The sequence below is a fragment of the Phyllosticta citribraziliensis genome (assembly GCF_038025025.1).
Source record: "Phyllosticta citribraziliensis strain CPC 17464 chromosome Unknown J3D65scaffold_11, whole genome shotgun sequence".
Lineage (NCBI taxonomy): Eukaryota > Fungi > Ascomycota > Dothideomycetes > Botryosphaeriales > Phyllostictaceae > Phyllosticta > Phyllosticta citribraziliensis.
In genome coordinates, this window is record NW_027117348.1 from 104358 (window position 1) to 118568 (window position 14211).

At 55.4% G+C, this 14211-nt stretch overlaps 4 protein-coding genes and 3 non-coding genes across 7 annotated transcripts; 2 read left to right on the forward strand and 5 right to left on the reverse strand.

The window, feature by feature from the left end:
* Positions 1 to 195: 195 nt before the first annotated feature.
* J3D65DRAFT_605941 (uncharacterized protein) lies at positions 196 to 3508 on the reverse strand (the record flags this gene model as incomplete). The annotated part of the gene is made up of 9 exons (XM_066798390.1): positions 196 to 875; positions 934 to 1379; positions 1453 to 1612; positions 1669 to 1701; positions 1754 to 1983; positions 2024 to 2073; positions 2103 to 2620; positions 2668 to 3068; positions 3126 to 3508. The coding sequence occupies 9 exons, from the start codon at positions 3506 to 3508 to the stop codon at positions 196 to 198; spliced, it is 2901 nt and encodes a 966-aa protein (XP_066651635.1).
* A 1426-nt stretch (positions 3509 to 4934) lies between these two features.
* Positions 4935 to 5037, reverse strand: J3D65DRAFT_t134. Its single transcript has one exon. It is a non-coding gene; the product is annotated as a tRNA-Thr (tRNA).
* Positions 5038 to 5321: 284 nt separating this feature from the next.
* On the forward strand, positions 5322 to 5629 carry J3D65DRAFT_635357 (uncharacterized protein; the record flags this gene model as incomplete). Its single annotated transcript, XM_066801310.1, has 1 exon — positions 5322 to 5629. Exon 1 carries the CDS (start codon positions 5356 to 5358, stop codon positions 5626 to 5628), a length of 273 nt encoding a protein of 90 aa, XP_066651636.1. The 5' UTR covers positions 5322 to 5355.
* Positions 5533 to 5625, reverse strand: J3D65DRAFT_t133. The gene has a single exon. It is a non-coding gene; the product is annotated as a tRNA-Ala (tRNA).
* A 363-nt stretch (positions 5630 to 5992) lies between the features above and the next one.
* Positions 5993 to 7342, reverse strand: J3D65DRAFT_81520 (uncharacterized protein). The gene is made up of 3 exons (XM_066804207.1): positions 6529 to 7342; positions 6086 to 6468; positions 5993 to 6034 (listed from the first exon to the last, which is right to left on the reverse strand). The coding sequence occupies exons 1-2, from the start codon at positions 7222 to 7224 to the stop codon at positions 6409 to 6411; spliced, it is 756 nt and encodes a 251-aa protein (XP_066651637.1). The 5' UTR covers positions 7225 to 7342; the 3' UTR covers positions 5993 to 6034; positions 6086 to 6408.
* A 2042-nt stretch (positions 7343 to 9384) lies between these two features.
* Positions 9385 to 9515, reverse strand: J3D65DRAFT_t132. The gene has a single exon. It is a non-coding gene; the product is annotated as a tRNA-Phe (tRNA).
* Positions 9516 to 12387: 2872 nt separating this feature from the next.
* Positions 12388 to 13357, forward strand: J3D65DRAFT_670616 (uncharacterized protein; the record flags this gene model as incomplete). The annotated part of the gene is made up of 3 exons (XM_066803312.1): positions 12388 to 12695; positions 12745 to 12922; positions 12971 to 13357. The coding sequence occupies 3 exons, from the start codon at positions 12388 to 12390 to the stop codon at positions 13355 to 13357; spliced, it is 873 nt and encodes a 290-aa protein (XP_066651638.1).
* Between the last annotated feature and the right edge of the window lie 854 nt (positions 13358 to 14211).

Below are 14211 nucleotides of genomic sequence, written 5' to 3' on the forward strand. Positions count from 1 at the left end.
AGTTGCGAACGTGGCAACATCTTGTAGCGGTTGGTAGTCCTTGATACATAGAATAAAGTCACAAAGGCCCTTCGTGAGCGACATGAAGAGTAGGGTTGAGACTGCTGAACGCTATGTACTTGGGGCTGAAAACAGTCTGCAAATTGAATGTGCCCCCCTGAATCCCGAGTGCCGTCGAGACGTTCCGTTTTGGTATCATGGAATGTCCCCTTCGTCGCGCATCTCGATCAGCTCATGGTTCATGTTTACCACGACTGCAGTGTGCTTCCACCTCCCATCCGTGTCCATGGCCATCTCGATGAAAGCAGGGTACTGGAAGTTGCCGTAGTAATTGATGTGGAGGGGGAGCTCGGCCCAGATTTCGCGTCTCGCGGTCCAGTGCCGATTGCGAGCAACCACCGGTTCCTTCCAGCTGTCCCATTTGTGGATCCAAAGGTCGCTTCCAAAGGGCTGGTAGGGGAAGCCAGGCCGAGGTCGGGGTCTTTGGCTGCGACGTGTTTCTGGCTCCAAGTTGTCGCTCATCATCCGCAGATGCCTCATGCCCAGTCCATCATGAAGGACATCGACGGTGACATTCTTTCCCACGTGTATGCTTCGTAGATTCGGTACTTTGGCCGCAATTATTGCCGCGGGCAGCATATCCACGATTTGGCCTGACGGCGGCCATTCGATCTCAACTTCAAACGCCCCAATCATGACCAGATCCGTCTCCGGGATTCTGAATTCACGCAAGTTTGGTTGGGAGCGGGCCATGTTCAGAAGCACACCCAGCGGAATCGGGTCTCCAAAGCCACGGTCAACCTGGTAGTCTTCGCAGCTTTGGACGACTTCCCTTGCGACGGCTAGTTTTTGCAGCCCCATGGTGGGGAGGACAGCTACTCACGTGCGTCAGCCTCAGAGTTACGAATGTCTCAGTCGTTCTGAACAACATACCTCGAGAGAAGGCGGGACCCTTGAACGAATCAATGTTCAGCTCCATCTCTATGAGCCGCGGCAAGCGAGAACAGAGCCCAAAGAACCTTGTAACTTGCTTCATCGAGTATCTACGCAAAACATCACTGCTGGCACCTGTGGTGCGGCTCATAAGCGTGTTGTTCGATAGACGCGAGACGTTGGGCGTGTACTGCAGCATGAAGTCAAACTCAATGCTGAAAACAATCTCATCGAGGTTGGCCAGTGCTGCCCGAGCCGCCGGGGAGGATTGCAGCTCACGCCTCATGTACTGAGCGAAGTACTTCTCTCCGTCGATGTGCAGACGTCGAAGTTTCTTCGGTGCTTCAATCATCAGGCGGAGACCCTTGGCAATCATCTTCATGGCGCAGGTGTCCTCGAGACGGGTGCAGCCGAACGTGTGCCAGAATTTGTGGAAAGACAGGTTCCTAGAGAAATTAGTTGAATTCCGTTCCTTGGACAGTCCAATCTTACGTGGTGCTTCGAGCAGTCCAAATTCACCACGAAACGCAGCCCCAGATCTTGTTCACGTGAGGAGTTTGAAGACTCCGTTTTCTCTTCGTGGCCTTGCGGGAAGTTGAACGAGTCTTCTGAAAGGATGCCGTGGTCGTATTGGTCGAGCCACTGCTGCTTCTCGTTGGGTTGGCTGGGTTCGTGATGACTTCACAGGTTGTTAAACAGGCTGCGCAGGACTCTTGCGCTTGATCTTGGACTGACTGGATGGAGTGTTGCGCTCATCGGCTTCGCGGCCTGCAGAGACAGTCAGTGCATGGCTTTCTCTTGCTCGCACGGGTGAACTTACGAAGCTGAGCAGCATCGGGCGGGATGTTCTCCTCTGATGGATGCGTGGGCGTCTTCCAACGGCTACTCTTTGATGCGGGGGAACTTGGTGGCAATTGCGCCGGCTGGGAGCATGTCGACATTTCGAGTAAGCCACCTCCAGTTGTCCGTATCGTGGGGCGTTCCAAGGTAGATTCCTTCGGGCCTTGAAGTGAGAAAGGTTTCATTACTGTACCAAAAACCTCTCTGGGACTGTGAAAAAGAAAGGAGAATGTCGCCCCGTCTCAACTACCAAATTTTCGAATGATGGGGGAATGCAGATCCACGATGACTGCGAAGGGTCTGCCGAATTTCGTCCAGTCAATCCACACCGTTCTCTCCTCGTCGTCGCCGTAAGCAAATTCAAGGTCTAAGAAAATCTCCGACGGGACGGCGCACTGCAGCTGCGCGTAGACCAATGGCTCTTTCCAAGAGTCCCACTCGTCCTGCAAGCAAATCGGCTTCACCACCTCTAGTGGCAATTCTATCTGGTCCGCAGGCACGAAATAGGTGCTGTGCTTGAAACCAATGGTCTTCCCCTTGACCTTGACCACGTCGAATATCGAGGTGCGCCCGACGTGTATACGCTGGATCTTTGGTGCTACAACGGCGATGATGGCAGCAGGGAGTATATCACTGCGCTCGTCGACTTGTTCCACGTATTCGGCGAAATCCATCTCGACGCGCTCAGGAAGGGGAATCCGGATCTCAACCAGGTGAGGCTGCTTCTGGATGCATCGTAAAATGTCTTCCAAGGGGACAGACTCCGACGCATTTAGCGGCGAGTGTTCGCTTCGTACTGTATCGCTGCTGATGGTGAGGGTCTCCAGAGACATTCTTGGGAGGTGAACTGCGAACGAATTAGCGGAGACGGTCAGATACTCACGCACGACTTACATCTGGAGTGGCCTTGAAAATCGACAGCGGTGAGCTCCATGTTCTTTAGCTTGGGCAGGCTCTGACAGACGGCAAAAAATTGAGAGACCTGTTCTTCGTTGTAGAAGCGTTGCCGGTAGTTGAGTCCGCTTCCCGAGTACGGTTTGTTGGAAAGTCGCTCGACATTCGGGGTGTACTGGAGCAAAAAGCACATCTCTAGGCTGAGAACAATCTCTTTCACGTTGGCCAGATTGACCGGCCGCCTGTTCATCTCGGACTCGAGAGATATAGCCAAGCTCCAGCCTCCGTCAATGTGCAGACACCGGAGCATGTTCGAGCTGTCCATGATCGACATCAAAGTCCTCGGAATCCAGATGAAGTCGTTTGGAGTAAACTGCCAAAACTGGTGGACGGCGAAGCACCTGTCGCAATAATCAGTGAGCTGAAGCTTTTCCAGCAAGGGTCCGTGATGAACTCACTCGAGTCTCGAAAAAAGATGCAGAGGAGCATTTCCGAAACGCTCATGGAACGGGGCGATGTGCGGCATCGGATTTCCCTGAGAAATCCCAGAATAGAACTGGAAAAGGCCCTGGTTGCGGCCTTCGCTCTTCCTCAGAAGGCTGAGCGTCTTGAACATCCTCTCCACGCAGACAGAGCGAAGGCGCTTGTTAACCAGGGAGAGCGCCATCAAGGTCCTCTTTGGCCGTCGTCCGCGGCGCTGAATTGTGTCGTCCGTGTCGGCGTTGGCAACTTCGTCGGCTACTTTGAGCAAGATCTCGTTGGGGAGTTTGAGGATTGGGAACACCGGGTATCGCGTCGTTTTCGAGGAGAATGGCTTTTCGGAAGGAGCTTGGAACGACATTGTTGCGGTAGAATTTGTCGTGAGAAGAGGGTTGCAGAGTAGAAGTTGTGTTGTGGCCGAGATGTTTTGGTCAGAGGCCAGCGTTGGACACGAGACTTGGCACTACAGGCGCACACATCTCAAAATAACACTTCGAGTGTCAATTCGACGCCTTCCGTACGTACTGCCGGTACCGATTTAGCAGCCCGGAGAGGACTGTCCACAAAATTAGTCCGGGCGCTTTTCACTGTTACGCCCTCGACATACTGGTACCCTTTCCTTGCCATCCAACCATCTCAGTCCGTTTGGCATCAATTTGGACCCCAAGATTCCGCCTTTGGTCACAGCTTGCTGACTTCGACCTCTCAGGACTCACAAGACGCGCTCTGATCGACCTCGGCCTCCTCGCAAACCCGCGTCCGGACTTCTGTGGTATTCCATTACAAGGAGCAAAAGAAGACGTCCTAATTGAGCTGATGGATCGCAGACTTGCCCTGGTCGGGAATGATATGTGCGGTAGTGGAGGAAATATACAAACAGCATTGTAGTCGAAGGAGTCTCGCGAATTCGTCAAGTCAACGTGCGACGCAATTTTGGACAGGGGAGACACCCAAAAGCAACATTATATATGGCCAGCATGCAGTCGAAGGAATAAGAGAAGATTTCGGCCAAGCTTTTACGCGGCAAGATCTTGCAAATATACGGAAGACCGAAAATGCAATTAAAGCAAAGGTTCATGGTCTTTTCAATAAATCCACGCCGGTCCAGCAATCTTTTTGCAGTTATCAAGAAAAACTCCTCCCACATCAAAAGAACAGCAAAGCCAAATAATCCAGGGAACATACAGCTAACGAAACCACAGAACATCTTCAGCAACACACCAACAGCCGCTCTACACAAGCCGAGAATCCAGAGCCAAGTCTCGCCCCGCAAAGAAGTAGATTTGAGCCACTTGGAAGATTCAAAAATCGTCACGACAATACGGAATCAAGCAGCCCAGCCTTCGAAGCTTCGAAGGCTCAACTGTACTCGACTCCGTATTGTGGCAGAGGTGCCTTTTTCTTCCTCGGTCAAAAACGCCATCGCGCTCCCCAGAGAGCAGCAAACACCATTAATGAAAAAAGAAAAGAGCGCAGACAGCAATAAGGACAGCAGACCAATTCCCAGCACGCTACACCACGCAGTTCGACCGAAACAAAACGAAGAGAAGCGGGATTAGGCGAACGACGCGAAGGTCGATGGAAAGTTGGGGTGCTGACGCCGGTCCTGATGCTTGATATGCTCGACATGCCTCGCTTTTCCTCCAGTCGAGCGCCGCATTCGCTCTCTCCCTGCCCTCCCTCCAACCCACCACCACAACCACCACACCCCATCCCCCTCCTCATCAAAACAACACCTCCCTCCCAATCAAAAAGTCAAAACAAAGAGGCAGCAAAACAAAACAAAATGCCCACTCTCGGAATCGAACCGAGGATCTTCTCATGACCGTAGGAAGTCTGCGATGCAGACGTGTATACGAGTGAGACGCTGTACCACTAAGCCAAGCGGGCTAACTGAAAATTTCGCCACTAGACAAGCTTAAGAAGATAGCGCGGCATTGTTCGCGAGAGCGGCGGTGGGAGGGGATTTCAGGGGTTTAGGGACATGGGAAGGGGGAGGAAAAAGGGAGGGTGGGTTGGATGTGGAGATGGAGGAGGTGGAGCAAGGGGCAGGTGTGTGTGGGGAAAGGGATGGAATGGAAAGGTGGCTGCGGCGGGCGGGCGTCGTACAACAGCAGACCTCGAGCAGAAGATGCGGCGTTGCAGCAACGTGCTACGGGCATCCCCACGTTGAACCACAACACCACCCACAACTGCGCCGCCAGTTCCATGCTCTTCCTCTTCTCCTCTTCTCTCCTTTGGTCGTTGAGCGCCGCAGAACCCGCCTCTCCCAATCTTCCCACACCCCAACAAAACAGCTCCCCACCAACGAACAGGGGGCCAAAAGAAGGTCGATCTCGACGAAGAAGCCAAACGCGCACGGGCGCAGCGCTGGAGCAAAAGAGCTGGATACTGTGGGAATTGAACCCACGACCTTTCACATACTCAACGTACGATAAATGTTGCGAAGCGAAAATCATACCCCTAGACCAAGTACCCTAACCTGATTATGTCAGACGGCTGGCTTGCAGCAGCTATGTCTGTGTGAAGCTGGGGGTAGGAAGGGAGGGAGACGAGGAGGGGAGAGGGAGGTGGGGGGGAGGGCAAGGGGATGGATGAGATTCTAGAATGGGGGGATTTTGCTCGGTTTGGGTGCGGTGGGGCGGCGGAATTCCGGTGGGGCGTGCGTGTGCGGAACGACGGGAATGACGGCACAAGAGAGCGGGCGGAGACGCGACTGAGGGAGGAGGGTTTCAGTATGACAGAAAGAGGTCGAAAGAGTAGAAGAAGGCTTTTGATACTTGTATCTGGGACCTGGGAGCAGAGTGTGGGACAGCGCAGCTTTGCGTGAGTGTTGTGCAAAGCGGCGACGGTTGGTTCGGCAAACGACAAGCAAGACGCGCGGGAACTGCACAAGTCAACGGGAATCAAGGACTTTGTTCTCGAAGCTTCGACGTACGGTAGGCAAAGAAGGCCATAGGGGCCCTCTGCAACGGCGGCGTGCATGGTGTAGCGGCCGGGGCCGGATGCAGGCCAGGATCCATGCAGCGCACAGGATTCCTGCCGTTGGCGGTTAGACGCCCTTGGCGACCGGGTATGCGCGTGAGGATGACGTAGAGAGAGACGACTTGGGAGCATGAGAAGGAAAAAGTTGAAAAGTGTTGGATTCGGTCGCCTGTGTTGAAGTTTGGGCATGGACGAACCCAGAGAAAGCTGCCCAATTTGCCGCCTGCGATCCCGCTCTTTGCAAGTATCTCGCAGAATGCATCGCACATGCCACGGCTAGTCGTCAAACGTCTTGCGCGTGCCAGCCCATGCCGGCATATCGTCCAAACGATCCCTCTGCGTGGAATGAAAGAGTCAGCAACCAAGGCAAATTTGCAACAAACAAGACCAACTTACGCCTTTCTCCGCCTTGGGCAATACGTTGGGCTTGCTCTTCATCTTGCCAAAGTTCGGGACCATCTTCAACCCACCTCCACCGCGCTCCAGCCGCTTCTCCTTCTTCTGCCTCCTCTTGACATTGTTGCGCCGATTGCGCTCCTGCTGGATGCGGCGGTCCACGGCGCGCGTCTGGTGAATGACCTGCGTCAAGCTGCGCGCGATGCGCTCAAAGTGCGCGCGTTCAGGCGCATACAGCGCCGACAGCACCGCCATGCGCTGCCGCCAAATCTTCTCGATGTGCGCCATGTCGTCCTGGAGCTTGCGGCAGACGAGCGCGATCTTGGTGCGTTGCGCGACCAGCTCGTGCGGCCGCCGGTCGTCCGACAGCTGGTCGTCCTCGAGTAGCTTTTCGAAGATCTTCTGGCGCAGTTCGCGTGGAAGGCCCTCTAGGCTGGCGGAGGTGGGAGTGGGCGGGTCGATTTGCAGCTCGCGGCGCGTCTGGTACACGTTGATGGCGGCGATGGCGTTCTTGTACTCGTTGCGCGTGAGGAAGTCTTGGAGAAATGTTTCGCGCAGCTCGGCGCGCTGGCTTCGCGTTGCGGCCTTGAGGTCCTTGAGCTCTTTTCTGATGCGTCGTTTGTCTGCGACTTGGCCGGATCGGTCGAATGGCTGGAGGTGAAGCCGGCGGAGGCGGCGAGCGCTGGTGTTGGCCATGCGGAGAGGATGGGAGTTGTATCTCTTGGCCAAGCGAAGAGCGATGATGGGATAATGTCGCAAGCTGTGATGGGCGGCAGGTAGCAGAGTGACGAGAGGTGCGTGGTGTTGAGAATGGTGACCCATCCAGACTGACGACGCTAGTCCGATTTGGGCACACTCATGAATGGGACAGGGACAACATCCACCGATACTCATCGACTACACATATGGCCAGACTCACAAGCTCACAAACAACGCAGCAATTCCAGGTCCGCGTGCGAGAGAGGCTCAACAGCAAAAACTGACGCACTACTAGACCACCGCAAATTTCCTCCCCCAGACTCAGACCTCGCCGGCGCGCTTCGTTCAAACCCCACAAAACGAATGACAAGGAACGGGAAGATCTTTCAGCTTCAAATCCAGCAAAGCAAGACACACAAACACTGCCAAGCCGACTCCAAGGACTGGAGCATCCCTGCGCAGGAGGTCTGAGAGGTCTGAGGTGAGCCCAACGAACAGCGACGGCACTCTGCTTTTTATATGCGCCAGAAGAGCGCAAGATTGCTTGCGCGACTGATTGAATGCTCAGAGCGCAAAGGATGGGATGCTGGGAATGAAGCGGCAAACAGCAAAAGCGCATCCTTTGCCAACTCGCGACTCAATTTCGATTCCCAAACCACACAACCAGGCAGCAAGTCAAGCGCAGAAAAAACAGAAGACGTTGCAATCGGCCGGCAACTCCTGCGCCATCTCAACAGCCATCTACCATCCAGGTAGGGCCCGAAATTGGACGCCGGCCGACAATTCGCAGCTCGCAAGCGGCTAAGTGTTGAGGCTTTGTTGTACAATCATTCTTTGCAACTGCTAACCGTAGAACGAGAGTCCAAGCCCCTCAGAGCTCATCAGGCGGCGTGCGGAGGGCGTCGTAGATAGAAGAAGTTCTTCCACGGAAAGGTTGCAAAGTGGCGTAGGGGAGAACTACCAACTCACCAATCTTTGTAAGTATCCCATCCTAGTATCAGGGCTTGTAGACTTCTGACTGACGACGGCGAACAGGCCGACATCATCGCTACGGACAAGGCTCTGTCGAGAGCGGCCAGCCGATTGCCCTAGGCTTTGCGAGTTTGACGATGCGCGAGCCTCAGTGGCGGTGAGCATACGGCTTGCTGATTCACCGAGAGCAACAATGCCGCTGCAGTCTTGAAGGCGCTGGACGGGCTACTTGGAAGTGCACGTTGGTTGACTGTGGCTTTGAGAGAGGAAGCTGACGAGCCGGACGGCGTTTGTGCAGAATTTTTCTGGCATTTCGTGAGCAGTAACCGTTCGATGGAGAAGTTCAAGTGCTGCCGTGGCTGGTAGAAGGAAGAGAATATTTTGATGCGCCGGCGGTTGCTGTGGAGAAGGGGAGGCGGGTATGCTCTTGCGCCGACACAGCCCTTTTTGCTTTGATTTGTCTTTGAATCAAGGCTGCCTCCGCACTTCATGGAGTTTCTGCTGGGGAAATTTCCATCTTTTGGAGTCGTCGTCGACTCGGTCGTCTCCCTCGCCCAACTTCTTGCGTCGGACGGCCCCCTTCCACAACACCCTTCATCCAGCTTCTCCTCCTGGCTCCAGTTGGTTTGAACGAAGCGTCCCAATTCTCAAGAGTGAGCAATTTGTGCTGACTTGCGCAGGAAACCCTCATCGACAGTCTGCTCTCAGCGATGCCTCGCGTCCGCTTCATCTGCCCTCGCATGCAAAACGCCCCCAATACTGCCTGAAATCACTTTCATTTTGCAACACCATCGCCAGAGTATCTTCCATCCAAACAGAGAAAAGAGTTTTGGACGCCCAAGGAGAGCTTCTACTCCCGAGAACGCAGCAGTGGTCCAAAACCTTCCCAACGCCGAACAGCACAACCCCATTCGCTACCAGCCAGGAGACTCGACACTCAACGCCACCTCTCCACCATCCAACCCTCTAAGTTCCCATCCGCGCGACGACGACAACCGAGCAGACACGCACCCCTGCCTCGCTTCGCTCCATCCCACCTCATCCAGCCAAAGCCCCGTGCCCACTCGGCCCGACTCGCATCGCTTGCACCCCTGGCTGCAACGCAGACCCGCACCCGACACACACGAGCAAAAAGTTTTCACTCGCAAAAGGAAATCCGCTCGAGACATCTCAAGCATGTTTTGATGCAGCTTCTGTGGATCGAACACAGTACCTCCAGATACCGCACAGTGGCTGATGCTGCGAGCCGGAGCTCGCAGATCGAAGAACTGAAGTGGGACTTCAGTCTGGCGCTCTCCCAAGTGAGCTAAAGCTGCTGTTGTTGAAAAGCGTCTGGGGACTGGGGATTATGATGAAGCTATTTGTGGGTCGGGTCTCGGTAAGGGGTCTCTGAGGGTTTCGAGGGCAGGATTAGGGACTCGGGATGGCCTGGGCGGACTCTCATTGCCTGTCAAAGGAAGAAGGCTGGTGGCTCCCGCTGGCCAACGCTGTCTCGACCAAGAAGTGTGAACAGGGGCAAACTCGGAGACTAAGTCGCGATGGCGATTGACAGGAGGCCGACTCTTCGGCCTTGGGGATTCCTACGCCTGTGCCAGGTACTGATGAGCAGTGGCTGTTGTTGGAAATCGGAGTTGGGCCGCCATTTGAGTGTTTTTGACTGTTGAACGAGTATGTCAAGGTGCCAGGGCAAATGGACTAGTCCGACGGGCCGCTCCAGCACAACAAGAGCAGCCATTTCCTCAGCATTCTTTTTCGCACTTGGGGCTAAAAAGCAGCCAAGAAAAGGAAGACGCTGGTGGCCAGCAGAGAAACAGTGATCTTGAATCTTTACCGGTTACTGCTTTCAAGGAGGTCAGCGGCCAAACATTGCAGAGCGCAGTCCAGGCAAGGACCCGCGTTGTTTGGTCGACATGTCATCGAAACTGACCACACCACAGTTCTACTACGCAACTCCTGCACTTGCCTGAGTCTCTCCATCCTCGCATCTCGCGCAGCCGGTTCCAACCAGCTACCTACAAGTACACTGTTCAATTTTGTTGCCCCTAAGACCCTTCTCACAGACAAAGCTGTCTCAAGTGCAGCTCGGGCAGGTCACCGGCGAAGTCAAGGGGTCTTGGATACTTTGCAAGACGCTTGGGATCCAGGACACACCGATTCTCCAACTTCAACTTCCAAAACTCCGCAATACTCTTCCGTTCTTCAGACATGCAAATTCTTCCCCGCTTTGTCGGACTTGTAGCACAAGAGTCGATTTCTATGCGCGTTGACTTCAACACCAATGATGGAGCGAACAAACGCATCGACAGTTCTCCCGGCGACTGCACACTAAATCGAGTAAGGAGGCAACACCGAGAAGATACTGCAACGAAGTGGTAAGTTGAGTCAGATTCTTCATCCGCCGTATGATCGCGGGCAAGACGAATTCAGACCTTTGCAGGAGAGTGAAGAGTGTCCACCCTCTGCATCCCTTCCCCTGCCCCTGATGCGAAACCGAAAAAGCGTTGCCGCTGACCATTTTCAACGACAATCACCCAGTCTCAAAACCCCCAAGCCACCGACGAAAGGCTTCCGCTTTGGGTGCAACACGGGACAGGGACAATCAGGCACACTTCTGCCTTGGCAGCAAACGTGTACGAACTGGGCGACAAGCACAGCGAAGAAATCAAAAACGATTCACCCACGCCGCAAAACAGGGACGACAGCAGCGAATAGGAAGCTCTGCAGTACGCCAGACGAGATTTGCACAGCAAAGCGCCGCAAGCCGGCCAATCAGGTCGGCTGCTGGAAATATGCGTCGCAGACAGACGCGTCAGGCGCGCACAGTCTAAATTGACGACTAGCAGAGGCAGCCGCCAAGCTCGCGAGATGAAGGTTTGCAAAACTGTTGAACGCAGCGAGAGATGATGTTTGGAGTTGAGGCGCGCGCCGTGCGGTCAGGTCAAGCGGTGGTCTTGTCGCCCTGCCGCATCGGGACTCTGGGGTGCCCGAATGGGAAACGAGGACAGCGAGGCCGGGGCGGCGGTGGGAAGAGGTATCCTTGTTGCTTTTGACGGGGAAGACAGGGAACTGATTGGCTGCCGTGGTCAGAAATTCGACGTGCACACTGCGTTGCGCGTTGAGATCCTGCATGTCGCGTGCTGCAGAGCCGGCGTCCTGCGATCGAAGAAAACGCCAGAATCATGTGCACTTTCGTCTTTTCGAACTGCCGTTGCACATGCCAACGACGATACCCAAGTGCCCCGCTGGAATGCATACGAAGCCCGCCCCAAAGATTGAATCGCCATAGCAATACGATGATGCCGAGTGCGGAGACGAGGAACGGCGGATATGCTTTGATGGAGATGAAGTTGGGCTTCCATCTAGAAAATGAAGAGACACGCTGGACGGGAGGAAGCGCTAGCGAGAAAACATTTGCAACGGCCCGCGCAGATTCGCTGGCACCAGGCGAGATTTATTCGGCCACGACGGACATCCACAACCATGAGTCGGCATGCCCCAGGAACGCAACATGCTGGTTGGAGCAGATGAGCCAAGAGGTGTGGTATAGAGAGGACTGGGTGGAGGTGAGGAGAGACTTGTGGGAGAAAGGGGAACCCTGTCTATCTCATCTCCCGACCAAACACATGCCGGAAGACAATTTCTTGCAACACCAGCTGCTCTGTCATTTACTGCTGTCGAGAGCAGACAATGAATTCACTGACGGTGAGGAAAGAGTCGAAGAATCGTCGTCCACGACCTAACGCAGTCCTGAACACCTCCGCGTACCGCGACCGATCAGATGTTCTCGAATCAACGGCCGAGGCAGCGATGCTGGGGGTACTTCTCCGCACTGATACATCCAAAACATCCGTCCCTGGCTAGGCCAACAAGCACCAGACCATGCCTGATCAGGAACGCGCCCTGCGGAGCACCCGCAAACTTCTCCAGATTCCAACGGCTTGGCGCTAACGGCGAGGGCGTCTCCTCTCGTCGTCGGCATCATGTGCTGGCATCGTGGATGGCGAGTGAGTAATGAGAGGACGATCAACGCGTCCACGCAACTTGCCGGGCGACTGTCCCCTGCATCGTTGTTGTGCTCGCTTGCTGCCCGCTTCTCTCCGTTTGATATATCAGTGGCGCTCGCACTCTTCTTCATGCTGCAGGAATCTTCAGAGCCGGCACTCGATACACCCCTGGTCCCAAGTCACAATGCGCTTCTCCGTCATTCTCCCCTTTACCCTCTTGGGTAGCATGGTCCTGGGTGCGGCACTCCCCACCAAAAAGGAAGACGAGGGCGAGCCCGTGCCTGTCGGCCCCGACGCCATTTCGCAGGCGCTCGATGCGATTACCGACAGGATCAAGTCGCTGAACGAGACGGTGTCGACGTTTGAGGGCGGCGACATCAAGGGCGTGTTTGAGCTTTTGGAAATTAAGTCCAAGACGGACCAGGTCAACGACGCGATCAACAACAGCTCGGCCGTTGTTAACAAGACGGGCAAGCTGGACGTTGCGGCTTCGTACGGCCCCTTTCTGACCACGGCGTTGAACATGACTGACAGGACGTAGGACCACCGTTGGTACCAAGATTCTCGGCCTGCAGCCCGACATTTTCAGCCTGCTGGACAATGTCAAGAGCAAGAAGCCCGAGGCCGAAAAGGCCGGCTTTGGTCTCCTCGACGTCGTGACGCTGCTGCGCGGCGAACTGACCAAGACCAAGGAAATCACACGCCAGCTGGGATCCGCCGTGCGTACTCCCTTTCCCTCCTACCCACCATCCACTAACACCATCCAGTTCACGGCCTCGCTCGACGTCGCCCTCGCACCGCAGGCCGGTCCCGTCAACCAAGGCATCCAGGACCGCTTCACCAGCACCATCGACGTGTATCAAGGCGAATTCGGGCTGATCCAGCTGCCGGAGAAGATTGTCGACATCCTCGGCGCCTTCCTGCGCATCATCGGCCCGCAGATGGCCATGAACGGCCAAGGCGACGAGATGCGCGAGATGGTTAACAAGTACGGCGGCAAGGGTGGCGGTGGCGGCGGCGGCGGCGGCGACGACAACAGCAGCAGCAGCGACACCAAAGGCGACGCGCCCGTCAGCGAGTCGGGCATGATGGGCGGTGGCATGATGGGCCGGATGATGTCCCGCTATCGCAGCTTCATGGAGGACGGCTACTAATGTTGCATGTTTGGCGGGCTGTTTTTGATGAATGAAGAGACGAAGTATATATCTCTGGACCTTCTCGTCTGTCCTTTTGCGGTCCCGCTGCCACTACACACGCATCGCATCAGTCGGGATGGGACGCGCCTGTTGTTTATACCCCGAGAGGCTGGTTATGCTCAAGACCCTGTACAGAGCCGACGCGGTGTAATGTAGCTGTATCTAATTGCGCGGTTGTTCAATGCACAAATGCAGGTGGCAGTATCGCAGGCCGTTGTCTCGCCAGAATTGGTCGTGTTTTTGCGCTGTGAGATGTTAGTGATGAAGAACCTTCCAACCCCTCAAACCGCCCTGGTGATTGATGTGCCATGACCTCATCCCGCACAACACCGCAAACCTATTCTCCCTCCAGTCTGTGCCTCTCTCCCCGCTTCTCCACGCACCAAGCTTTCGCTCAACGCCAATCGCACTCAAGGCGCCCGTCGATCAGTCGTCACGTCACGGCCACGCCGGATCAGCCCAACCGACCCAGCGCGGGGTACATTTCCACACTCCACTATACATCACAGTACGTCCCCGCCGACGATGACGACGCTGCTGTCCCGTGGATGAGGAAGTCCACAAGTACCCCGCAAACGCACGCGGACGGCGGGTGGGATACCCCTGTCGCAGTCGGTTCGGTTGGGCCGGTGGATGGCGGGACGAGTGACAAACGGCGGGGCCAGGGCGCTCTGGGCTGGACCCTTGCGCTCGTTGGGCGGATGCTCTGCGTGGTGTTGTTCTGCTGCTGTCAGATGGACTGTTGTTGCTGTCAGGCAACGATTCGTCAGTCAGTCCGTCAGGCACCGGCTCGGCTGCACGGTGCTGGGCGG

Coding starts and splice junctions, on each gene's coding strand:
- J3D65DRAFT_81520 (XM_066804207.1), bottom strand. CDS start 7,224: ATGGCCAACACCAGCGCTCGCCGCCTCCGCCGGCTTCACCTCCAGCCA. Junction 6,469..6,528: donor TGCCCAAGGCGGAGAAAGGC/GTAAGTTGGTCT, acceptor CATTCCACGCAG/AGGGATCGTTTGGACGATAT.